The sequence below is a fragment of the Seriola lalandi genome, unplaced genomic scaffold, assembly GCF_002814215.2.
Source record: "Seriola lalandi dorsalis isolate HSWRI2012SDOR001 ecotype SW California unplaced genomic scaffold, Sedor1 jcf7180002054954, whole genome shotgun sequence".
NCBI lineage: Eukaryota > Metazoa > Chordata > Actinopteri > Carangiformes > Carangidae > Seriola > Seriola lalandi.
In genome coordinates this window covers 1796870-1822340 of record NW_019525505.1, presented here as the reverse complement: position 1 = coordinate 1822340, position 25471 = coordinate 1796870, and the positions used below count along the sequence as shown (strand labels likewise).

Below are 25471 nucleotides of genomic sequence, written 5' to 3'. Positions count from 1 at the left end.
GCGGACACACACACAATTCTCTGTGGGGTGAGAGTAATTCAAAGACCCCCTGCCCTCCAGTCTGCAGCCTGAATCATGCTGAATCATTCTATAATGTCTCTTGCCTCTAACATACACACACACGCACACACACACACACACACACGCACACACACACACACACACACACACACTATCATCACCTTGGTTTAATGGCTGCCTCTGTCTGAAGCGTTTGAACACACCGTCACAGTCAGCAGACATCATTCAAAGATAGCTGTGAATAAATATCACAGCCAGGATGCATTGCTCACTCATAGCAACGGGTAAACACACACACACACACACACACACACACACACACACACACACTGCTGCCAACATGTGCACACACTGACAGGACATCTAGATGCAACATGTATGCATTCAAATACATAAAAAACTTGGTGCAAAATGCTCGTATATAAATATATACAAATACAAATATACAAAATGCTAAAATAGAAATGCACACACACACACACACACACACACACACACACACACAGGAAGATGAGCATGTGGGTATCTCCCATGTGGTTTCCTTCAGACAGTGTGAGGCAACTACATACACACACACATACACATTTCCGTCTGATTAGTCCTATTTCTTGTATTTACTGGTTTTCTAACGGTGCACTGAGCAACGGGCTTCACTCTGGTCGCTTGTTTCAGGGGAAAGGAATTCACTGTGAGAGTGTCAGAGAGCGAGCGAGATTGAAAGAGTGTGTGTGAGAGAGAGAGAGAGAGAGAGGCATGGGGAGAAAGAGGGAGGGCATCTGAATGGAGAGAAGGACTCAGAAGTTTTGAGCTGCAGTAGTTATGCGTTGAAAGAAGAGAGATGCTGTAAAAAGGACAGGAAGAATTTTTTTTGTCTTGTGTCAAAAGTGAAGAAGTGAAAGGAGAAGGTTCCTCATGATTCACTGACATTTAGAACGTACTGGAAAATCTCTCCCTTATGGATGCCACTGGTTTTGGGAGTTTACCTGGAAGCCTGGAGTCAGTGGAGCTGCAGTAACTTTCTTTTCTTTTTTTTTACTTGTGGACTTTCTTGACCTTTAGAGTTAATTTTACAGACGTGTTGTGGGAATCAGAGAAACGTTTTTCTGGTGATTTGTGGATCATTTGGACGAGATGGATTGTCTCACAGACCCTGCTGTCATTACGCCCATCCTGGTGGTGACTTTTCACTTCTTGACAGCAGCTGGATTTTGGTTTTACCGCCGTCGCCGTCGCCGTGCACTGAGTTTTGAAGAAGGTAAACTGTAACCTCAGATGTTTGTGTCCATCTGCTGCTGAGAGGGACGGAAAAGCTCAACACATTTCACCTCTGTTTCCTTTCTCTGTCTCTACTTCTGCTATAATGTATCTCGGATGGAGAGGAGGGGGAAGATTTAACATTAGCTCCATGCGCTTCCTGTTTAGACTCCACCCCTTCTGCCATGTCATTAATGTAATAGATCCTTTACTTGTCGGTTAGCATGTCAGCTTCTTCTTTTAATGGAGTGTGTTTAGCATTTAGCTTGCTGCTTTGCTATGCTTGTGCAGTAGCATGAAGCTAAAGCTTCTCCAGCTTGCTGCAGCATCTATTTTAGTTAAAGTGGAATGTAAAGCGGCGTGTGCTGCTGTAAAGAGCACGTAGGTTTCTCCTGTTTCATCTCCTCTTACACTGAGACACTGTCTTTGTGCTTTTTGTGCTTCAGGACCTGATTACTGTATCTCATCTGCTCTATGAGTCAGTGCAGCTGAATCTTCCATATTTGGCTCGATGTCGAAAAAGGCTCTTATATTTCATGGACTTTTGAATCATGTCACATCCATGTAATTCAACCTGCAGACTGCAGTCTGTGTGTGTCTGTGGCTGCGTACATATCCATCTATGTCTTATTTTTATGACTACATGCTGTACACTAAACAACGAGCTACTGTGCTGCCAGTAAGCTGCTCAGTCCGGTCGTGTGTCTAATTCTTCATAGCTAATGGTAAACAGTGATGTAACGCTACCTTTTTGCAGAATTAAACAAATTCCAGTTGGTTTAGTGCTAATACTTATTTAGAGCGTGATGCAACTGCCTGTGTGCTGTATTTATTATTGAAACTACATTGACAGGATGTTTATACTGATCTTTGTAGCTCTGCTCAGTAGCTCAGTAGTATCTACAGTGCTAGAGAGCGGTAGTTAAAGTTTAACTCCAGCTATCACTGGAAAAACTGATCCAAATCCAAGGTTAGTCATGATAGGGGGTGTCCGATTTTATCTGAATGTAACGATCAGGGGAGAAAGATCTGACGTGACACAACAGTACAGATCAATAATGTCGTGCAGTGAGATCAGTAGTTTCCTGTCACTCTCTCACTGTCCCAAAAAACCAAAAAACTGCCCCCCCCTGATACACAATGAGCCGGACTGTGCATGTTGTCCACCTGTATGGTCAGCTGAAGGTGCTGTGTCACCTGTGGTTCAGGATGCTGGGTGTGTGTGTATGTGTGTATCCGTGTCTCTAAATATATTAAAGCTCTATTGTTTCCATACTGAGTAGATAAAATGTGACTTTATCCACTGCAGTCGGTAAAAACAGTGAATGTTAAAATGGGTGTGTCTCAAAATGAGTGTATGGTTTAAGGGATGTGTCCATGTGACTGATTCAGAGAACAGATTTTACTCAAGCGTCAAACTTGACTTTCATGTTTACTTGTTTTATCTTGTCTCTAGGTTCTAGATCAGCAACTGACGTGTAACACAGCTGCAGTGTGTGTGTGTGTGTGTGTGTGTGTGTGTGTGTGTGTGTGTGTGTGGCTATGTTGCGTGACACTGTGGTCCTGACTTTATTTATTCTCGTCACAGGAAGCACGGTGGTAGACCGAGCCTGTGTGTGAGTGTGTGTGTGTGTGTGTGTGAGAGAAGCAGTCACTGTGTCTTCATGATGTGGTTAAAATGTACAGAACATGTAAATCATGGTGGTTTACACTGTCTTTTGAAATTACCAAGCTTTATACTTTAGATTTGTCCAGTAAGTGATGCAATATGAATAGTTCAAGCTTTGAAGATTCAGCACATTATATTGATGAGGACTTATAAAAGTAGAGCATCTGTAAGATGTTTTTCTGGATTATTGCAACAAGAACAAAATCACTAAGTAAGGAGAGTGTGATCTGTAGGTCAAGGCGTCTCTGTAGCATCACAACACTAATGGTGCTGACAATGTACAACAATGTGACACATTTTACGTTTATCAAAAAAGTTGCAGCTCCTGCGATCGGCCATATTGTGATTTAGATTATATTTTGATTAATTGTGAAGCCCTAAAACAAACATAGTGAAATGAAAAAAAGAAGGAAGAAAAGAAAGCAAAGGCCTGTTTGATGTCATGACCACCACACGGATAACGTCTTTATTTAGATGTGGGTCAGTAATAAAACCTCACTCACCCTGAATCACCTTCACTTATTAACGTGGACTGTGGATTTGGTGTCATCATTCAGACAGAGTTGACCTGTTTTTGTTGTGTGTGTTTTGTGTGTGTGTGATCTCAGGTCAGTTTTACATGCTGTGTTTTGTGCTGATGAGCAACAGATCTTGTATCAATAGTGATACAGTAGCTTTCTCCATTGAAGCCATCTTGTGTGTCGTTGTGTCCACAGGTGGGCAGATTGAATCTGGTCTTAATCTGATGACGGGCTTGTAGCCAACCAGACAGCTGGTTACTGTGTGATTGGGGCATATTAGCTTCCAAGCAGGAAGAGAGAAAGTCTGGATATTGAAGATTTAATACTGGAAATTTTGGAATGGTTTAAAAGTCCCACAAAAACATGTCTCCTGATTATCAGATCTGGAGTGAACTGGTCCTGGTTTACAAACATTTAACATGCAGTGTTCGTAGCTGTGAGAGAAAAAGGGGATAAGAAGAGGAAGGAAAAGAAGAATGAAATGAAAAAAAGAGAAACGGAGGCTGGTGCCAGCCTTCGCATGTCACCAGAGTGGGGGATAAATGAGCCTGTCTGGCTGAAAGAGAGACTCAAAAGGAAAGTGAAAGAGGGGCAGAAGATGGCATGATGGACTATAGCAGAGTAAAAAGAGGAAAAAGAAGACACGTGGAAACATCCCTCACACTTTTATCTTTAATTGAATCAGAAGAGGAGAAAGCCAGAACACCGGAAGATGGGGCAGAAGAGAGGGAGATTAGAGGTGATAACAGAGGAGAGGGAGGGAGCGAGGGATAAGCGCGCTGCGTGGTATTAGAGGCGTAAGCTCCGTCTGGTATTTTTAGTGTTGACGTTCCCTTAGAGATGGAAAGAGAGGAGAGATTCACTGTGGAAGCACGGAGGAGAGGAAGAGTCTGAAGGCAAGAAAGAAGAAGAGGACCCAGAAGAAGGAGGGATGGAAATAAACGTGTGACGCTGTCTGTGGTGGAAACAGGAGGAGGAGGAGGAGGAAGAGGAGGAGGAGTGTGTTACTCTGAGCTTGTTGTGGCTGTAAGAGTGTGTGAGTCACTGTCTCGCCTGGTCAGGTGTGTGTGTGTGTACCTGTACTGTCACTACACACACTATACCTGCTGTAACAGTCGGGAGCTGCTGTCATATCAACTCCAGTCCGGGTCACATGACCTCCTCAGGACTGTGGTTTGACTCAGTGGCCACAGCTGAGCTGTTAGCCGGTGCAGACTCGTTGCTTCCATGCTGCTGATTCTTGACTCTGCTTTTTTTTTTTCTAAACATGACAGAGCAGAAATAATTCAGAGCTGCTTTGGTGCTGTCTGGGCTGGCAGAGCTATTTTGAGAGACAGCAATGAACAAAACATGAGTTCAGGCTATCATCTGTGGAGGGAAGCAGTTCTGGACGGTGAATTTTCTCGCCATGATTGGAGGATATTTTCAGCCTGAGACAGTGAGAGTGAAAGGCTGCTACAGGCCTCTCATCCACCGCTGACTGCTTATTGTGTTTGCCTGAAAAGCACAAGTCTGGACCAAAGCCAGAAACATGAGCAAGGCTGTTTTTCATCATGAACGTCCTCGTCATCACACACAAGACACACATGCACTAATGAGATGAATGATTCTGCTGGGCTGTTTTTCCTTTCACTATTAAATAAAAAAAATGTCACTAGTCCTCCAGCCCTGTCTTGATGAGACTGAAGTCCATTCCAGCTGGAGTTGTGTCTCTCCCTCTGTTTTCTGCAGAAAGCTGCAGAGCCAACGTTGCTACGAGCAGAAAAGACTCAGGGCTGTTGATTTTTTTGCTGGGGAGTTTGTGTGTTTGCCTCATAAGGAAAGAACATGTGAGAAAAGCAGCAAGAGTAAAGGCAGGGAAACAGAGATGTCATGGAGCAGCTGCATCTGGCTTTTGTCAGCCTGAACGAGCAGAAGCGTGTGTGTATGTGTGTGTTTGCAGAACAAGCTTTACTTGTCATTTTTTTCAATGCTCGTGTTCTTTTGTGGCATCTACAGAAGACTCAAGTGGATTACATCATCAAAAATGGCTATGGGTGGGATCTAAAAACATTTTTTGCAGAATTATTTTTAATAATCTCTCTGCAAGATATAAACTGCCACAGTATACTTCCTCCTGTTCTGCTCTGTGACAGAAAACGGAAAAACTGCTGTAAACTCTTGACTGAAATGTGGATTTTTGCATCAACTGTCCTTGCAGGCACTGAGCTAAAACAGAGGGAAAAGAAGGCCTTCTGGATCCTTCATGTCAGCAAGAAGAGTTGCTTACCTCCGCAGAGAGAGGGAGAAGCTTTGTAGAAAGAAAACAGAGAAAGGATAAACAGAGCAAGAACCCCTGCAGCTCTGCACAGCTGACTGCAGATCGTCTGCTGTGGTCTGGAAACAGAGAGCGAGCGAGCAAGAGAACAAGTGACAGAGAGAGAGAGTGCGCCACTGACTGGTGAGGAAGTATAAGTGAGGTGAGGGAGTAAACAAGGAGGGGAGGGAGGGACGACTGAAAGGGGGAGGAGCTGCCGCTGACTTTGACACGCACGTGTGAGAGCAACTGCTACTGGGAAAGAGTGTGAGGGACAGGCCGGGCGAGAGAGGCCGACATGGCAGAGATCGAGGGGAGAGGGAATGGGTGACCCACTGAGAGATTAAACCAAGGAAAAGAGAGAGAGATTCACCTGCTGGTGTTCTCCTGGTGACTCACACTCACCCTGCAGCTTCCACTTCTGGATACGTGGAGGCAGCTCGTTGCTGGAGACGTCTTATACTATAATTATCTGACTTCAGCCTGGGACTGTGCGCTGTTAGCATCACATGAAGGCCTGACTACAGGAGGAGGACTCACATTATGTGGCCTGACTACAGGAATGAGTGTCATCTTAATGCTCACCTGTACTCGCTCATGTGCTGTGCAGGTCAGTGTGTGTGTCCGAACATGTGTGTGTAAATGCCCAAAGAGTAGCTGTGCAGTGTTTGCAGTTGTTGTTTACATGTGTGCAGAGCGGCTCCTGTCAGCACGTGTTCCTCCTCTGTGTTTGAACAGTTCCTATTCGTGCACACACTGGTGACAACACTCATGCTAAATGTGGTCTCTATTAATCATTGTTAGTGTCAGGGCAAAGAGCAGAACATCAGTGTGTGTGTGTGCTGTTGTTGTGTTGTGTTTGGACAGCATGGAGAGGGGTGTGTACATCTCAACAATGCCCTCCTCTGTAGCCAAACGTCTTTCTGTGGCTGTCACTCACACATCTCTTCTCTCCTCACGTCTCCAGTTTTGGTTGTGTGAATATGATAACACTTACGATCACACATGATGGATTTATAACCCTAATTACCACGCCTAGATGAACCTGATGAGTCTCCACAGTGTGTGTGTAAAACTCCTGAGTATTTCCTCTGGGCCGACTAGCTCAGCTCCCCCGGCAGGTTTGGGAAGCAAAGGCGTGTTGCAGTGGTGAAACTATTTTGCAAGAGCATGTTGAAATGTGTTCTCTGCTTGGGGGCTAGCCCTTTATGTAAACTCATCAATGTGTCACCATGTATGTGTCCATATGTTTGTGTGTGTGTGTTGAAATCAACCTTGAGATTTACCCACTTGACATATTTGACCGACTAAATCCTAAATCGAATTTCCTCCCTGGAAATCCTTTCTACTTTTGGAGCTCAAGAGTTGAAGGTGTCGGAGCTGTTTAGTGGAAGTGTGTGTGTGTGTGTGTGTGTGTGTGTGTGTGTGTGTGTGTGTGTGTGTGTGTGTGTGTGTGTGTGTGTGTGTGTAGGTGTAGGTGTGTGTGTGTGTAGGTGTGTGTGTGTATAGGTGTAGGTGTGTGAGAGAGAAAGATAACAAGATCTTTGAAGGAGGAAGTGATACCGTCTCTCCACATGGCTGCTCTCCCTCATAGCTTCACCATGGCAGCTGATAAACAACAGGCAGGAAGCGACGTACCTGATGCAAGTTTCCTGATTGGCCAAAGCTGAATCTGGAGGGAAAATCCCATTCTGTCAGTTTGCTAGTTCTGATATGAAAAACAATCTTTTCTCGGTTTTATTTCACACACTCGTTCATGTGCCAATATGTTTTAAACTATATAAGGGAACATTCACAAATAAGAAAGACATTTAAAAAGACATAATGTTAAAAACATTTTGGAAAGCTTAAATGAAATCAGTGACTTTAAGTAAGATGGCATCAGAGGATGTTTCAGTATCTGTGAAGCAGGAAGTCAGATATTTAACAGAATGGCAGGAAGGGAAGAAGAGAAAGGTCTGTGTTTTCTCCCAGACAGACTGATATGAGCAGAGAAAAGCCAGAGAGGAAGAGAGGCTCCGTTACTATGGAGGAGGAGAAGGAGGTGTTGGTTGTGGTGGTGGTGGTGGTGGTGGTGGTGGGGGGGGGCATAACACAGTTGTGGCTCAGCATCAGGCTCTATTCCTGGCCTGGCTGCCTCACTCCTCTGGCCTGTGGAGGACGCCGGCTGGAGCTGCCTGGCTGCAGGTCACACTTGAGTTACACAGTGTAGAAACACAGACGCTGGTAGAAAGGTCAGACCTTCACACAGACAAACAGAGTGGACTAAAAAAGGAGGGAGAAAATAATGAACATGCTGGCTGCCTCTCTGTCAAGCTAACAGACAATAAAACAACGTCTCTAGCTTCACTGGTTCAACCTCAGTGTACTCAGGATGATGTCATCCAAGTAACACACATTGTCAAGATAGCTGCCCCAGACTTAACAGGAGGTGAGGCTGTTATCGACAGGACCTTGGGTTGTTGCACATGAACTCTAAGAACCTCCCCAGTGTTTGTCTTTCCGTCGGATCATTGTTGCTGTATCTCTGCTCAATAAGATAAGAAACATGTAGTAACTGAGTGAGCTACAGAAGCTGTTGTGAGTGGTATCCAGTTACACTTGCTCAAGTATCTTTTAATGAGTCTATTAAAGTGTGTATTTTAATCCAATGCAAGCTGCTAATAAGCCTCTAACTTCACAAACTGATACAGATATATAAATCCATGCCTGTTAGTCTGAGTGAATACAGCATCATCAGTAACTCTCTCCTTTGAGGCTGTTTAGCCCACTGCTTTGATTGTCTCAAACTGTGTGTGTGTGTGTGTATAATCGCGCTGAGTACAGCATCCGTACTGGATGTGTATGATGTAATTAACCTCCCCGTGTTTCTCTCTGTATTTGTTTCTCTTCAGATGAGCGGGACAGGGTGCAGAAGAAAACCTTCACAAAATGGGTCAACAAGCATCTCATCAAGGTACGTGACACAGTCTGCAAATGCTCATCAGGGTTTTTAGGGTTATTTTACATTACATGCTGATGGTTTTGTCTGTCATCCTGTGTCTTCACTTCAATAATGTTACCTCACAAAAACACCAAACAAACAAAAAAACTTGGTTTTCAGTCAAGTTTCTTTTCACATAACCCTTTAAACCCTGCTTGTCCCAAAGAACCATATATATTGTAATATGTCATATATACAGTGTGTGTATATATATATATATACATATATACATATATACGCAAAACTATGTTGTGTCCCATACATATAAGATTAATAACACTGAAAATCAGTGAACTGAGAAGAATAACCTTGTAAAGGAGCTGAACTATGTGCGTGCGTGCGTGCGTGCGTGCGTGCGTGCGTGCGTGCGTGCGTGCGTGCGTGCGTGCGTGCGGTGAATCCAGTGGGAGCAGAATAACAGCAACTAGATGTCCTGCTAACCTGAATAGGATTCATGTTATTACCTGACTTGTTCCCAGTGCTGCAATATAATAAGAAAACCAAGTGAGCTAAGCAAGCTAAATCAACCTTATTAATCTTGCTCCTCTCTATCTGCCTATTAGCATCATTTTTACTATTAGCATTAGCTTTATGAAACAGTTACACAGGCGCCACTTTATGATGCAGAACGTATCTTCTCTTTTAAACCGGACTGTATTTATTTATACTAACGCTTCCTGCCAGTTCTCCCTCGACCTCTCTGAGCTGAGACAGTGTGGTTCCATCAGTCCTGGGTGTTCAGTGTTAATGTGGCTCTGTACTGTTGCATTGATAAATGAGCATCTGTCTGCATCGTTTGCTTTGTCACTGTTAGAAATAGCTCTGTGGTTAGAGCTCGTGAAGTCTCTCCTCTGTCCGGCTGCGATCACACCTCCGTCATGTTGAGCAGTGGTGAATAAATTGAATGAATATTTAATAGCAGCTGTGAATTTAGATGTTTACAGGAATGTGGACATTAAATAATAGATTAGCAGACTGTCTTTATCTAAAACATAATAGTTGTTTGAATCCATCAATGCAGAAACATCTGAATAAATTCATCTGACTGAGCAGCTGCATAAAGACTTAATAGCTGTTTTAATACATCCAGCTAAGTAGGATCTACACTTCTTCCCTCCAGAGTAAAGGAAACAATGCATAATACTGACAGCCCTCAAACCATGTCAGGAAACACTGATTCATTATCTCTGAATATAAACAGCTAATAGTTAGAACATTGTCTCCTTTGTACATGGAGGTCACGGTCAGCTGTCTTTGCTGCCTGCTGTCACATCTGCACACGCATACACATGCCTATCTATCGCATCCATAAAGTACAGTATGTATACCATGTGTCACACCCACTCAGGCAGTGCAGACTCTGAAGAGAGGAGAATGCTGGGTATTTCTGTCACATGACCCGGGAATGAAATGTCTGTCTGACCCCATAACTCTGGAGCAACTGTCGTCACAGTGCCCAGCCTGTGGATGTAACTCTATATCAGCTGGCACTGGCAGACCAGCCGCTGGCTCTAAATGTAGGTCAGAGATGGAGAAGAGCAGCAGCAGCAGGAGGAGGAGAGATGGAGGATTTTTACCGCTGGAAATTACACGTTTATTTGTTCAGCAAAAATGTCAAAAATGCTTGTTTTTCCAGCCTTTGAAATATGAATATATCCTTTATTTTCTTTGTTTCCTGTGATAGTAAAATAAATATCTGTAGGTTTTGGTTTGTTGTTTAGAACAAACTGAAGCATTTTCATCATTTTCTCGCATTTTATAAACCAAACCAAATTAATTGATTTGTAAAAAATAATTTGCAGAATAATGATAATGACGATTATGAGAGAGAAAACACATGATTGAGAGTAATTTTGAAACATTTACAGAAAATTCATGCACAACATTGAAATATTTTTATTTTAGTGTGTGCATTTATTTTTGTTTGATATTAATTAAGGAGAAAATGACAAACATTTTTGTTCCAGCTTCTCAAATGTGATGAATGACTTTATTTAAAATTTAGAATTTATTTATAAACTGAATATCTTTGGGTGTGTATCAGTTTGTTGGACCCCAAAAAAAAAACAATTTGAAGACGTGGAATTGAGTTCTGGGAACCTGTGATGGACATTTTTTAATGTTTTCTGTAATTTTTTGCAAAAACTACTGGATTTGAAATGTTTCAAAATGGAAAACAGGATTAGAAACATCTTAAAGCTGATCCAAACAGAGAGAACAGGGAAAGACACAGAACCTGGGCAGTAGCTCCAGTTGCCATAACGTGATGCATGAACTGCTGCTGCTCTCTCTCCTTTTTATTCAACGAGTGCTGACCTTTACTGTTGCGGTGAAATAGGTGGATGAGAGGACGGGGGGGGGGGGGGGGGTATGGAGAAGGAGCATATGAAAGAGGACGTCTGTTGAAGTATGTGCTGCTGATGGATTAAAAACTCTTGCTAAAGAAGTTATATTTCAAAAATAGAACACAATGTCCCAACACTGCTTCAGTAGGAAGTAGGGTGAAATATCAGTGTGTCCTACATCATCTATTGACTCTCAGCCAGGAGTGTTGATTCTACTGACCTCCGCCCTGTCAGCTTGGATTTAGAGGCAAACTAAGAGGAAAATAAAAGAGCTGAAACTAAGAGGCAGAGAAGATGAAGAAAGAAAGGTGGAATAGAAAATAATCTCATGAGACAAAAGAGAAAGAACATAAAAAAGTAAAGAGACAGGAAAGAGGTAGACAAAGATTGACAGATGATGTCTGCCCTCAGCTTCCTTCTCTGTGACATCATCGCTCCTTGTTTCCTGTTTGCTCACTGTGTGTGTGTCATGTCTGGTATGTTTGTGACTGCTCGGGTGTGCAGGGTGTTAACAGGTATCTTTGTTTATAGTGCAAACAATGGCCAATGTAAGCACTGACCTCGTCGCTACCTGCTGGTATGCAGTGAAATACAGTATGTTGATCCGGCAGTTTGTTGACACAGTGAGCACAAATCCTGCAGCTGTAGATCAAGAAATCAGGAGGAGGCGAGATCAGTTAGCCACACTGTAGCTTAGTAAACTAACATGATGTTTCACCACATGCAATCTGTCTGTGTGTGTCTCTGTGACGTGCAGGCAAACAGATGCAGAAGCTACACAGAAACCAGGCTCGAGTGTTGCTGTCAACACTGACTTTCATAATTATACATATTTTGGATCGCCGAGTACTGTTTGTAAAACAAGACGATGTTTCACTAACCTCTTAATTCACCTCATTAAGCACTGTGCTAATGTTTAAAATCATTTTAAGCCGGATCCCAGCAGCTTTAAAACATACACATGCTGCTACTCAAAATGATCTTTATTATTGGTTAATCTTTTGATTATTTCCTCAGTCAGTCCTTGGAAAATAATGAAAAATGCCTCAATTTCAATTTTTAAACTCCAAGTTGATGTGTTCAAATAGCATGTTTTGTCTGCACCAAGCAGCAACCTCTGAGACTGAAAAATGAAGCCAACACAGAATATCAAAAACCTGCAGTTCCTCTAATGACCACTAGAGTCTGGCTAAAACAGTGAGTTAACCCCCATAGACTCCCATGTTAAAATGTTGTTTATATAACTCACCTGCTTTATCAAGGCCTATGTATGCCAACTAATGGAGAATTGAGGGCGTGGCCTCTTTGAGTGACAGGTGGGTGAGTGTACCGAAGTTCCAGCTCCACACACGCCCCTCCTATTTGTCCATTTCTGGATTAGCTGGGAATTAGGGGCGGAGTCAGACACTGCCAAGATGGCAACGGTGCATCACGCTGAGCTTCAATTCTGCTCTTCAGAAAGCTGCGAGTGAAGTCAGAGAGGCTACGTCCAGCTTTATTTACAGACTATGGTCTCAGCAACAGTCTAAACTGCCAAAACAACCAATTTGCTGTCACAGAAGACTAAAATAAAACTCCAGCTGGCAGAAGCTGGGACTAGAGAACGACCTTTTAAACTCATCAGAATGGTTGATGCTTCATTTCTTGTTGATTGACTAAACAGCAAACTGTTGCAGCTCTGCTTAAATGTCACAAAACATGACTCGTGTGCTGCTAGAATAGGATGAAATGTTTCATATAACATATATTGTCCTGTGGAGCACCAGATAAAGTATGTGGGGTGTATTAGACCAGACAAATCACATTACAGTGAAGAAGCATGTCCGTCTCAGACACATGCTCAGCTGACATTCAAACACTGATAAAAGGTGTTAAATTATTTCCGAATTCAGTTTGACCCACATTTGTGATCCGTGTATCAGAGCAGTGATGTCACAGTCACCAGGTGCTGTCAGAGCCTGTGGTCCTGAACGTTAGCACCACGACGGTCTGCTCCAGTGCTGAAGGCATCTGACAGCTGCCGTCACTGCACATCAGACACAGCTGGCTGTGTGAGCAACATCCCTGAAGACGCACACACACACACACACACAAACACACACACACGCAAGCCAAAAAAACATCCTGTTCATAAAAAAACAGCTACGGATTCAGATGGGTGTTATAAAGCGATGTGTCCCAGGATTGAACTTTGTCCTACTGGATGTATTTTTAAGTCTACAGAATCACACAGACTGTACTGGAGACTTAGTATCTGATGTGCTGTGTCATGCAGTCGGACTGTGTAATGGGCCATCAGATCAGTGGGAACATAAACATACTTTTCTAAGTTTCCCTTGACAGATGACTTATTTGACACTGAGGTTTGATGAAGTAAAGAAGCAGCTTGAAACAAAGTCCGATAAATCATTTCAAACCTTGTTTATTCCAGGTTTGGAAACATATTCACATCAGATCACCATTTCTTAGCAAAGCTGTACTTATGATAAGAACTTGTTTTTAGTCTAAATAATACTGAGGAAGGACCAGCATGCAATGCTGATGTCGAGATGAATTATCGGAAATGACTGATAATGAGTAGAATAGGACATTTTGTGGTTGATTTCACGTCCCGGTCACAGAGTGAGTCTCCACTGAGCTGCTGATAAACACAAACTCATTTAGAACACAAACTGTGACACACTGAGGGACAATCAGACAAAAGCACCACCTCATTTCCAGTCAGAGTTGGATCCATTTCTTCCTGTCATCTCATTAGCACTTGTTCCATCAGCTCCCATCTAAATCAGCTGATGTCACCCTTGCACAGAGAAAGGATGGGTGAGGGTGTGAGACTGATGAGCAAAGAAGAGAAATAGACAGTGAAAGTAAGGGAGGGGTTATTGAGGATAAGTGGAGGAATGTTGTTTGTTTTGCAGTTCTAAGTCAAAGATGGTTTTTTAGCTCTGACCTGAACCTCTACTCCACCTTTAACAGGGAAGGCAGAGGAGGACTTTTATTATAAAGAAATATAAGAGTTTCATTTTGATTAATATCTTTTTCGTTTTAATTCATGGCTTCATTGGTAAATGAAGACCTCTCCAGTTTGCTCTTTCAGCCTCATCTTGTGACAGTGTTGCCCTCCTCTGGTGAAACGTGGAAGTACAGGTTCTTGTCCTGAGGCCAGGACTGCAGTAAAACTTTGTCAGTGTAGTTGCGGAGTGAAGCAGGAAATTTAGCAGTAATGCAGGTAGACATGTGTCCTTGGTTTCCTCGGTGGTTCTGCATTGTTGAAGCAACAGTGTTGAAGCAGGAATACTTGACCTTTAGTTGCACGCTAACCTCCTTCTGTCTCTGCCATCTGCTCTCAGGTGAAGAAAAATCCAATTGAATTGTTTTATTTACAAACAGAAAGTTTTTCTGTTGCTCCGGCCTGATGTTAATGTGGCTCTCTGCAGCAGCTTTATGCTGCAGGATCAGCTTCTTTAGACAGAAGAAGAGCAATAACCCAGAAACAGCCTCTTTGTTGTGTCTGATGTAGTTCTCAACTCTTTATATATAAACCTGTCATCTTTTGTTCTTTCACTCCACCGTCATATTAACTGAGTATAATGAGGCATCACATCACAAAGCTTTGCCTTAAAGACATGATGTGTTTGTGCAAATTTCATTTTTAACATTTACTTTTTGATGCTGTTTTCTTTTTTCACAAGGTACAAAGTGAGGAATAAAGTTTGTAGTAGAAAATAAAGCATCATAAACAAAATAAAATTGTGGATTTCAGTCAGGCTCATGCAGTTATATGTTAACTGTAAATATAAAGGAGAAAGTCATGTGATGCTGTCAGAATAACACTAACACATTCAGTAGTGCAAAAGTAAATAAGTTCAAATGATAAAATTCTTATTTTTTGTTTCTTCTTTTCCTTATTCACTCGTCACAGATCAGCCATTTTTCTGTTCAAGCTGAATCTGTGTGTGTGTGTGTGTGCGTGTGTGTGTGCCTGCGTGCGTGCGTGTGTGTGTCACTGAGTGTCCCGCTTCCAAACAAACACTCACTGATGCTGATCACATCACACACACACGGCTCAGTCAGGCTGCTGCTGAGTCACCGTGTCAGAAGTGGTCGCCACCAGTAACAAGCCCACCCCCACCCTCCTTTTTGTGCAGGCAATGTCATGGCAACAGAGACAAGGGGCCACAGCTGGTGCTTCGTCTCTGTTGGCCCGGCAGCCACTGTCACCAGCCTGGCAGATGTCAACAGTGTTGAGTCAACAGACGGATGATTGGAGAGTGCAATTAACTATCTGTCTCTTTCTTTCTCCGCTCCCCTCTCGCTCCTTCTTCCCTTCTGTCTTTCCTCTTTTGGATGCCTTCCCTCCTCCTTTCTTCCTCCCTCCCTTTCCTTTCCTACCTCCCTTCTCAGGTGAGGAAGCACATCACAGACCTGTACGAGGACCTGAGGGATGGACACAACTTAATTTCCTTGCTGGAGGTCCTCTCTGGAGTCACCCTGGTATGGATTGTACCCCCCCCACACACACACACACACACACACTGCACAGACATGATTATTTTCTCAGTTATTATCACACTTGAAGGTTTTTCATCCCATACTCCTCTGCTCCATCACACACCTGTTCATCCTCACTTCAGTGCATCCCAGCCGTGTGAATGTTACACACACTCTTTAACACTCTTGGATTATTGTAGACAGTTAAAACTTTTCTCAGACGTTCAGGTGACTTTGTGTTGAATGCCAAAGTTGAACAACCAATAGTCATGCAGGGGTTTGAGCCCCAGGGGACTGACTTTGCTCAGCATGATGATATAAGAGTCTTAGTCCTAATGCTGACAGACAGAGCGGCCATGATGGGACGCAGGCTGCTTCAGCAGCAGTCAGGTAAGCTAACAGAAACAGACTGCTGACTGTGGTTTCCTCAGGCAAACACACAATCACACAGAGGACATGATCAGGATGATGTCACCTGACAGTGTCGCCTCCAGGAACCGTCAGAACAACAACCACAGAATAAGTTTGTCACTCATGAGTTTGATAAAACAGTTTCACTGCAAAGTCCATTTAGTAGCTGTTCTGGAGCTTTTGCCCGGTTGTCATGGAATTGTAGATGTTCACATTTTTTCTGTGCTCTTTAAGGACTTCCTGTCCGTTTTACCTAAAAGTTTATTGTTGACCGCTGATAAAACAATCGCATCAGACTAAGTGGCTTCACTGGAGCGGTCTCATACAGTCTACAATATCTATAATTAGCAATTAGTCGTAGTAATTTTTATTCCTTCATCACACATATTACAGTAAATATAAACAATACAGACAGAAAAAACAAAAACAAAGTAAACGGTCTATGTGTAGGCCGAAGTGAAAAGCTTCTATATGCCTGCCTACATTCTTATCAATTAAGCTGCACACCAAAAATAAAAGAGAATGATTTACACTTGTCACCCTCAGAAATATTTCTGTAAACCAGTCTTTTAAACAAAAGAACATTTCTTTTAGGATATATATTTTATTCTATAATTTAAGAAAAGAAAATCATTCACATTTGCTCAAAAATATCTTTACAGATCATTCTTTTGAAAACTAAGAGCAAATTACACATTTTTGTATTTGTATTAGCATTGTTCCATAATTGAACCCCAACTATAGAAACACAACTCCCTTTAATCCCTTTTGTAGCTTTTTGTACAGTAAATTTACAAACAGCTCTCACATCATATTTGCTCTCCTGTAAATAGTCAGGGGGTGACTTTGATTTAGCTCTCAGTATTTTATAATAATATACTAAATCATTAAATTTCATAGCATGAGAATTTAGAAAACAATGGATTAGTGTCATCACAGTAACCAGCCTTATTAATAATACATATGTCTGGTTTTTGTATTAAGACTTTTGAATTTATACTTTAATACCACACTCCCGCACAATAAGTTCTATAGGGAAGTATAAGTGAGCAGTAACTTAATATATCCCTAGATTTATACAGAATTGCTATTGACTGATATTCTTTCTTTAATATAATCTGTTTTGTTTCCATGTTAGTTCATGATCGATCATAGATCATCTGAGGACTTCTGATCCTCATTAGAATCAGTCACAGTCATTCACAGTGTTTTGCTCTGAATTACAGTCACTGTACTTTTTTCAGTTGTTCCCGCCCTCTTCAGTCCGTCTTCTTTATCCACCAGTTCTCATTCTTCATCTCCTCTTCCTCTCTTTCTATCTCCCATTTTCCTCCCCTCTGTTACCATAGCAACAGAAAAGCGGCCCTCCATTGAAAAGGGCGTACGCCTCGCGGGCCCCCCCCCTCATCTTGCTCAGAGGGGAGGATGAGGAGGAGGAAGGAGCTCAGGGAGTATGTTCAAATCAAACCCCCCCCCCCCTCCTTCCCCCCCACCGCTCACTCTCTCACCTTCTGACCTCTGACCCTTCAGCTTTACCCTCCACCCCACAGGTGGAGCTGTGAAGCTGCATGAGAGTGCTGTGCCACTAACTTGTGACCAACAAAACCAGGCTGCACATGACACCATACAGCGCAGTGTTAGTGTGTGATGCTACATGTAGGCCATCATTTCTGTTGGGTGACAGCATCATAACTCCAGTTCTGATGGTTTTCATGTTTTTAATTTCATTTGAATCTTTACTCTCGTCTTCATGAGTTGATTTGTGGATGAATAATTACAAACAAAAACAGAATTGGACTTCTACAAAGGCTTTTTTAGTTTCTGAAAAATCAGCATTTCAAAGATATGTTTTCACTCAACAGTAACAGTCTACTGCTACTTTGCATGTGTTACGCACAATAAGAATAGAATATAGTCTATGTATTGCTTGAGCTGGATCTGCTATTAGTGAGATTATGTTTTGTTATAGAATAACTGTCATTTCATTGAATAGTAAAAATGTAAAATGATGTTGAGGGTGTAAGAGTTCAGGACTCCTCACATATGTGACATAAATATGATAATCATAGTAACAAAAAAGTAATTTGCCGTTAAAACCTTAACCTTGATTGGACAGTTTAACATATAGATTAGTTTTTCTCTTAGTTCATAATTAGATGAATTATTAGTTTCATAAAACAACAGTAGCATTATGATACAGAATCATACTGGAGGACAGAATGAAACAGCACGTGTTGTTTGTACACTCTCTAAAAATGAACATGTAAACACACTCATACATGCGACCTATTTATCTACCATATTTAAAGACAAGAGATGTCGACCAAAGTGCTCCACAGACAGATGAGGATTACAATCCAATAGAAACACATGAGGATATAAGTAAATTATACCACAACACACTCTTCTTCTCTCTCCTCTCCTCTCCTCTCCTCTCCTCTCCTCTCCTCTCCTCTCCTCCGTGATGACTAATCCTGAGTGAACCTTCTCTTTACCAGCACAGTGTGAATCCATATCTGCATCCTGCACTTTGCTCATGTACTCTCTGCAGCAGAGTGTGTGTGTGTGTGCGTGTGCGTGTGCGTGTGTGTGTGTGTGTGTGTGTGTGTGTGCGTGTGCGTGCGCGTGCGAGCGATGTTTGTGGTTGTTGTTTTCTCTCTTTCTTTCTTTCAAACTCTCTTTCATCCAACTGAGCCGCACGCTGGATGTTTGTGCGTCTGTTGAATAGAGAAAAGGAGAAACACGGTCTGATGTGAACTTTGCATTTTCCTGCTGAACCAGCATGTTGAGTCTGGTTTGCTCCACAGTTCTGGCCTGTCTTCAGCTTCTGTTGAAGACAGCGCCCCCCAGAGGACCATTTCATGACTTCACTGCACTGTGGATTTACTTGAGCTTTTTTTGCGCACACTGCTGCCCTCTGTGTTTGTGTCACTAAAAAAATCAGACGTTAAATCTCTCTGTTGACTCTGTCTCCTCATCATGTTTTTGTCCTCTGTCTTCTGTTCCAGCCCAGAGAAAAGGGGAGAATGAGATTTCATCGACTACAGAATGTCCAAATAGCACTGGACTTCCTCAAACAGAGACAGGTATGCATGCAGACACACAGACATTACATGGCTATTCATATCTCATGCTTTAGTGTACATGGACACTACAAATGATATGAGTAATAAGAGCCAAAAACCTGGATTTAAAATATTGTCTTCACGAGTGTCACTGCTTTACTGTGAGTGCAGCAGTTCATTTAAATATGATGGTTTCTTTTGCTCTTTGTCATTATTAACCTGGTGTGGTGTTCATTCCACAAATTCTACTCAGTTTGCAGAAGCACAGACTGAAGCAGGTGATTGTAAATCCTTGTCATCCAGGGACTGAGCAGATTCTTGTGCCAAATGTTCTGTTGGTGCAGTGGAGAGAGCTGCATTTTACGCAGGAACCTGCACTTCATTCTGCACACTGTAACTGTAACACACACTCCATTTACTCTGTTTACTCTAAAGTAAAAGCTGTTTGAAAACACCAGCATCCCCACAGGTCTTCATCATACAGCGCTGAATGACATATCTCTCTCCATCTCTCATACTGCGCCTTTTATTCTTCCCCTCTGCCAGTTTAATGGTAATTACACTGCATCTCTTCATTTTCTTTCACTTCCTTCATATCTCTATGAGTCCCCATCTTTCTTAAACCACATCTCTTGTATCGTTCCCCGGAGACAGCAGTGGTGGAGGACTGACGTCTCTTCCTCTCTCTGAGTTTCACTGCAGGTCTGATTTTACAGCCTGGGTGTCTGGGCTTAGCCAGAGACACAAAATTTAACAAGGTCTCAGAGTGTCTCTTACATAATGGACATGATGGCTGGAGCAGAGATTTATAGAGTTATATGTTTAGTGGTGTGTTCAAAATGATGAGGACAAAAATGTGACTTTTGGGGCAAATTAGCAGATCTCCTCATGTTGAGTCTTTTACCAAAAATCTCTATATTTTTAATTTTCAGGTCAAACTCGTGAACATCAGGAACGATGACATCACCGATGGGAACCCTAAACTGACATTAGGCCTCATCTGGACCATCATCCTTCACTTCCAGGTCTGTGCCCCCCACATGCTGTGCTGCCGTGTCTGGCTCTGTATTTCCTGTGTTAGACTGTACATGGAAAAACCTGACGGGCAGCTAAAGACTCTGAGATCCAGCCCACATTGTAATAATGCCTTTAACTGATTATGTAATAATTGAATAATAGTCCTCATCATCACTGCTGTGATTCAGTCTGGATTTTAAATGGACTGAGATGAAAGCAAATTGCTCAATTATTATCACTGCCAGGCTGTGTGCTGTGCTGGCAAACCAGTGTTAACTAATGCAACAGAAGAGCTTGTGTTTTCCAATCCGGACTGGAAATGAGACTGTGTGTGTGTGTCTCCATGTTGTTCTGTGGGATCTCTGAGCAAGATGACTTCTGGGTATTAGAAGTATTTCCTGCCAATATGATGGTTAACATCACTGCCTCAGTCTGTACAGTGATAGTCTGCAGACATCTGCTCCTATGGAGATCAGGCTCCTAAGGAAACAACATGGTGTCGTTGTATACTGTGCTATGTTGGTTGGATTTACACACAGTACAAGTGTTTTAAGCGTCTACAATGTGACTCTCTTCTAAAGCATTTGGGCATATCTGTGATTCAACTGTGTTGTTGTCCTGAGTGTGTGTGTGTGTGTGTGTGTGTTTGTGTGTGTGTGTGTTATAAAAGCAGCTCTAGGCAGGCCCTTACAGGAAGTTGTCCTCTAAAACATCACGAGGGGACACAGGCTTGTTTGGCTTCAGTTTGGCAGTTGGACAGCCCAGGGATATTAAAGGGAGCAGAGTGGACATTATCATCTGTAGGCTTTCATATAAACCCTGATCCTGGATTTACAGTCCTTCAGTAAAGTCCCTGTAAACCCAGGATGATGTCACCTTCAAAGTTCCTGCATCAGTTATTGTGCAAAGTGAAGGAATTCTGCCATAAACAAACCTCAGTATGTGACCAAATCGTTAAGACTCCATTTATCTTTCAGGATATATAATGTTCTATCCACATTGATCAGGGATTTAACTGGTGCTTTTTAAAATATTTTTATGGCTAAAACTAATCATTCAGATTATTAAATTTAGACATGATTCTGAAAGCAGCTGTAACTGATATTATATATGAACAGTGGGTCAAATGACAACATGAAAGTGGTTGTTTTATAGTTTGAGTTTCAGCTCAGTGTTGAACTGTCTGGTTCACTCTTGCTGCTCTCATAATGTTGTTTCAGGCCGCAGCAGGCCGAAACCCCGCTGTCCTCTACCTGCCCAGCACCAAACAGCAGACAGACACACTGACGACTAGCTGCTGAACACGGTGGAGCATTTAGCAGCCTAAGAGTCAGATATTTCCCTCAGGAGCAGGTGGAGACCAAAAACAGATTTTGAAGAGAGTGAATATTGAATTTGCAAACAGCAGATGCACAGAAACATGACTCCAACTGAATGATCATGTTGCTCCATAACTGCTGGATGTGAAAATTAGCGGCTGTTTGCTAATAAGTTTGTTACCACATCAACTGAAAATCTTCCTGAGCAGAGGTCACAAAGAGCTTCACAATAAAAGACAAAAGAAAAACAGGATGTAGACTTTTCACAAAAATATGCAGCTTATTTTCTTTTTTTTTCTTTTCTTCTTTTTTATAAACTATACGTTATAAAAGTCAAAAACTATGGAACGAGGGAATAGATGTTGTCTGAAGGGCAGCTTGTTTAGTCTAGACACTAGTCATCTGAGCTGTTTTTCTCACTGATTCCTGATGTGGAATAATTTGCACCAAATGCATCACTGTGGCCTGCAGTCAGGGTTGTACTCTGTTAACTCATAACAGTGGGACTCCTATTACCCCTGGGTCCTGGTCATGCTTGACGACTATATCAGAGATGAAAGCAAATTAATATGACGACTGTTGAGATTGAAATAAACATCATCCGCGTCTCATTTTCTTTCTCATTTGTCATGACTGGGACGGTCGGCTTGATTATAGGGTCACTGACTACTTATAGTTGCTGCAGTTGACCATTAGATTGTGTTCTGATGTGACCCTGCAAGGTGACACTCCCAGCCGGTTGCCATGGAAACAGTAGTGCATGACACCCTGGCAACCGTTTCGAGTGGGCATGACTCAGCAGAACATGGTGCTACAGAGACAGAGAGACATGAAGGGATGCAGGAGGAGGACGAGAGGACTAACCCAGAGATGATGGACAGGACGGGGGCTGAGACGGGCTGCAGGAGTCCTGGAGGAAAGAAATGAAAAGAAAAACAAGCAGGGGGAGGGAGAGCGAGAGAGGGGATTGGCTCGCAGAGCAGCAAATACTTTCAGTTTTGAGAGTTCACTGGGTGCAGGAGATGACGACAGTTTCACATTAGAGCTGCAGTGAGAACCTCCAACACACAGCTCAGTGTGCCTGCAGCATGTCGGTGGTTAGATGGTCATTACTCTAAATCCATACTGGTTGATCAGCGTTTACACATCTCCACTGTATCATCACACCGCCAAAAATACACGGCATATTAGCATCCAAACGCTGCAGTACAGAACATGTTTCAGTTATTTTCAAATACATATGAGGGGAAAGTGTTAAACATTCACCTTAAGGTCAAACTACAAATCACATCTTTAACAATGCCAAAAAAAACATATCATTCTTATTTTTGATTAAAATGTCATCGCACATACTCCCTGAAAACTAGGGCTGCACGATATGCAAAAAAAAAAATCATATTGTGATTATTTTGGCAGATTTTGCAATTTCAGTGGGAATGGTTGTGTTTGCATTTAATTTTCACTGGAAAAAAAAAATGATGATGATGTGATTTTTGTTAGTCTTGTTACCAAACAATCACGTTCCTTTACGTCTGGAGAGTGTGATCTGTAGGCCGGGGCGTCTCTGTAGCACCACAACACTTGTGCTTCTGTGATTTGGAGATTGCACTTGGCCATATTGCAATATCGACTATATTTCGATTGATTGTGCAGCCCTACTCTGTATTACAGTGTATGAACTTGTTTCAGTTATTTTCCATTACATACGAGGGGAAAGTCTGTTAAACATCCACCTCAAGGTCACACTAAGAGTCACATCATTGACAATGACAAAAAAATGTTTTCTTAGTTTTGGTTTATTACTCATACTCCCTAAAACACGATTTCAGTGAAGTATTTAGTGCAGTATTATTTCCCTCTGATTCTTAGTAATATTACAGCAACACTGCAAAATTCAAGTTTATATGTTGAATGACTATTTGTGGACTCACAGCTCTCAGTTGTACTATTTGTTGTCCTCGGTGTATTAAATCAGAAAGCTCTTCAGCGCCGTGTTATTTGCTTTGTTCCTGTCAGAGTCAACATGACATTAATATTCAGTGATACTTGCGTGGCCCAGATCAGTAGAGAAATCTATAATTTCCACTTTATTCCCACTGGCAGCTGTGGTCTGATGATGATGATGAGGAGGAGGAGAAGAAGAAGTCATTTCTGGAAACAAGCCTCCAGGTCTCTGTGATCAGGACGTGTATGTGCAAATGGGTGACTCAGGGCAGCAGCTAATTATAGCTAACTCTCTCACTGAGCCATCATTTTTCATTTGGGTCATCTCTGTTGTTAGTCATTATTTCAGCAGCACATCATGTTACAGATGAGGTGGTGTCTCTGTCTCGGCCCACCCCGTCAGCTGGTTCAGACAACCTGCTCCCTCAGCCGCTCTGCTGAGGCCAAACAGCTCGGAAGTTCTGGTTCTATTCACTTCTGGTCCCGCAAATATCTTAATGTCTTCCTCACAGCCACTTTGTGAAGTCTTGAATTCTCAGCTCTACTGTAGTAGCAGCAGAAACTGATCAGTCATCATTCACCATCTTTTGTCCTGCTAGATACAAATATAAACCTGGATGTAGTTACTCAGCCAAACCACTAGGTGCCACCAGTTAGCTCAGTATCACAGATGACCTGGCTTGTTGGAAGTCCACAGCCAAACAGACAGTGGACCCTCCTCCTGCTGCACTGTGTCTGCCTGTGATTGGCTGAGCTAACTTTATGTCACTGCTAACTCCTAGTGAATTAATGTATGAGCTGGTGAAGATATTCTTCACTGTTTCAGGGCAGAATCAGCAGGCGAGGCCAGTTTATTAGTGTTTCTCAAAGCTACTAATTTATGATTTATCGCATGTTGATTGATCACCATCTTCGTCAGTGAAAGCAGACCTCAGTTTAAACTGTAGTGTCCATTTGAAACATTTAAATGCCATTAACTGAGAGCTGTTTTTCAGGGTACCACATTGCCAAGAACATGGAGGTTTAAGCGTCCCTCAGTGTTTAAATAGCTCTTAACTCACGCTGCGTTATGGCCCCACTCTACTCATTTACTTGTCCTGCTCAAACCATTGAGCTACTGTGTGCAGCGTTACCTACAGAGCTGGAATACCACCGTGCAGCGGAGACAGAAACTTTAAAAGCACTGACAAAAAAACCCAAGGCCATGGCCAGTGTTTATTTTTGGTTCTTTTGAAAAAAATTTCAATACGAAGCTACTTCTTCTACTTAATATCCGTGAGTCCTTTTCAGCACAACATGGTCACAGTTAGTTGTGAGGTTTCTAGGCAACTCAAACTAGACTGAATCCCCACTTGCTTAATCTTGATTGGTAATATGAATAAGTTGAGGGTCTCTCAGTTCATTCTTCTTCTTCTACATTATTCTTTTATGCAAGTTTGGGAGAGTAAAACTTGGTGTAATATGTGTTTATTACTCAGATAAAGCCATGCAGCTCTCAAGTGCCTCATAAGCAGGAAATATCTAGTGGGCTTTTCATCACAGTTATTATTTTAACAGTGGTCTACAGTTGTGAGCTTGACGGTAGATCTTGTTGTTCTCAGATCAGCTTTGGGATTTAAGAAGGTTCAACATGTTAAAGCGACTCTGAGTGCAGATGGAGCCTGAATTATGGTCTTTAGAATATCAAGATCAGTCACTGCGCTTCAGTCACATTATTGACAAGAGAGCTTCTAGATATACGATCTAAAGAGCTTCTCATCGCCCAACATGCAGCGTCTGTGACACCGGGTTCAGTCGAAGGTTGCCGTCTGATTACCACAGCTCATGATGGCGTGTAGCCACAGTGAAGGGATGAAAGCCTCGGGGGACTTGATTAGTGCTGTTTTCCCATTGGTTCCTGCCTGTTCCATGTGTGTTTGTGTGTGTTGGTTCCTTTTGGCGCTTTGGGTTAATGAGAGAAGATGGATTACTGCGGCGTTCACCGCTCGAGACCACTGCTGCTTGTTAGTGGTGTCCATCCATTTCTGTCTCTGAAAATATTTGCTATACATTAAACATTGTGTGTATGCAAAGTGGTGTGGGTCCTCCTCTCCTGCAGTGTTACTGCCATGCTTTGAGCTTGTGTATGTATGTAT

General features: G+C 42.4%; 1 protein-coding gene across 18 annotated transcripts in view; it reads left to right on the top strand.

Annotated features, from left to right (window-relative positions):
- Nucleotides 1-25471, top strand: part of macf1a (microtubule actin crosslinking factor 1a) — a 233408-nt gene that overhangs the window by 91538 nt on the left and 116399 nt on the right. For 15 of the 18 annotated variants that reach the window (XM_087170605.1, XM_087170601.1, XM_087170595.1 and 12 more), the window contains 5 exons: nucleotides 8656-8717; nucleotides 15494-15583; nucleotides 17341-17442; nucleotides 19000-19077; nucleotides 19989-20081. In XM_087170605.1, the coding sequence (XP_087026731.1) occupies nucleotides 8656-8717; nucleotides 15494-15583; nucleotides 17341-17442; nucleotides 19000-19077; nucleotides 19989-20081 (425 nt within the window). Of the gene's footprint in view, nucleotides 1-6019; nucleotides 6372-8655; nucleotides 8718-15493; nucleotides 15584-17340; nucleotides 17443-18999; nucleotides 19078-19988; nucleotides 20082-25471 lie in introns of those variants that run through there. The other 3 variants (XM_087170610.1, XM_087170598.1, XM_087170602.1) reach the window with 2 other exon arrangements.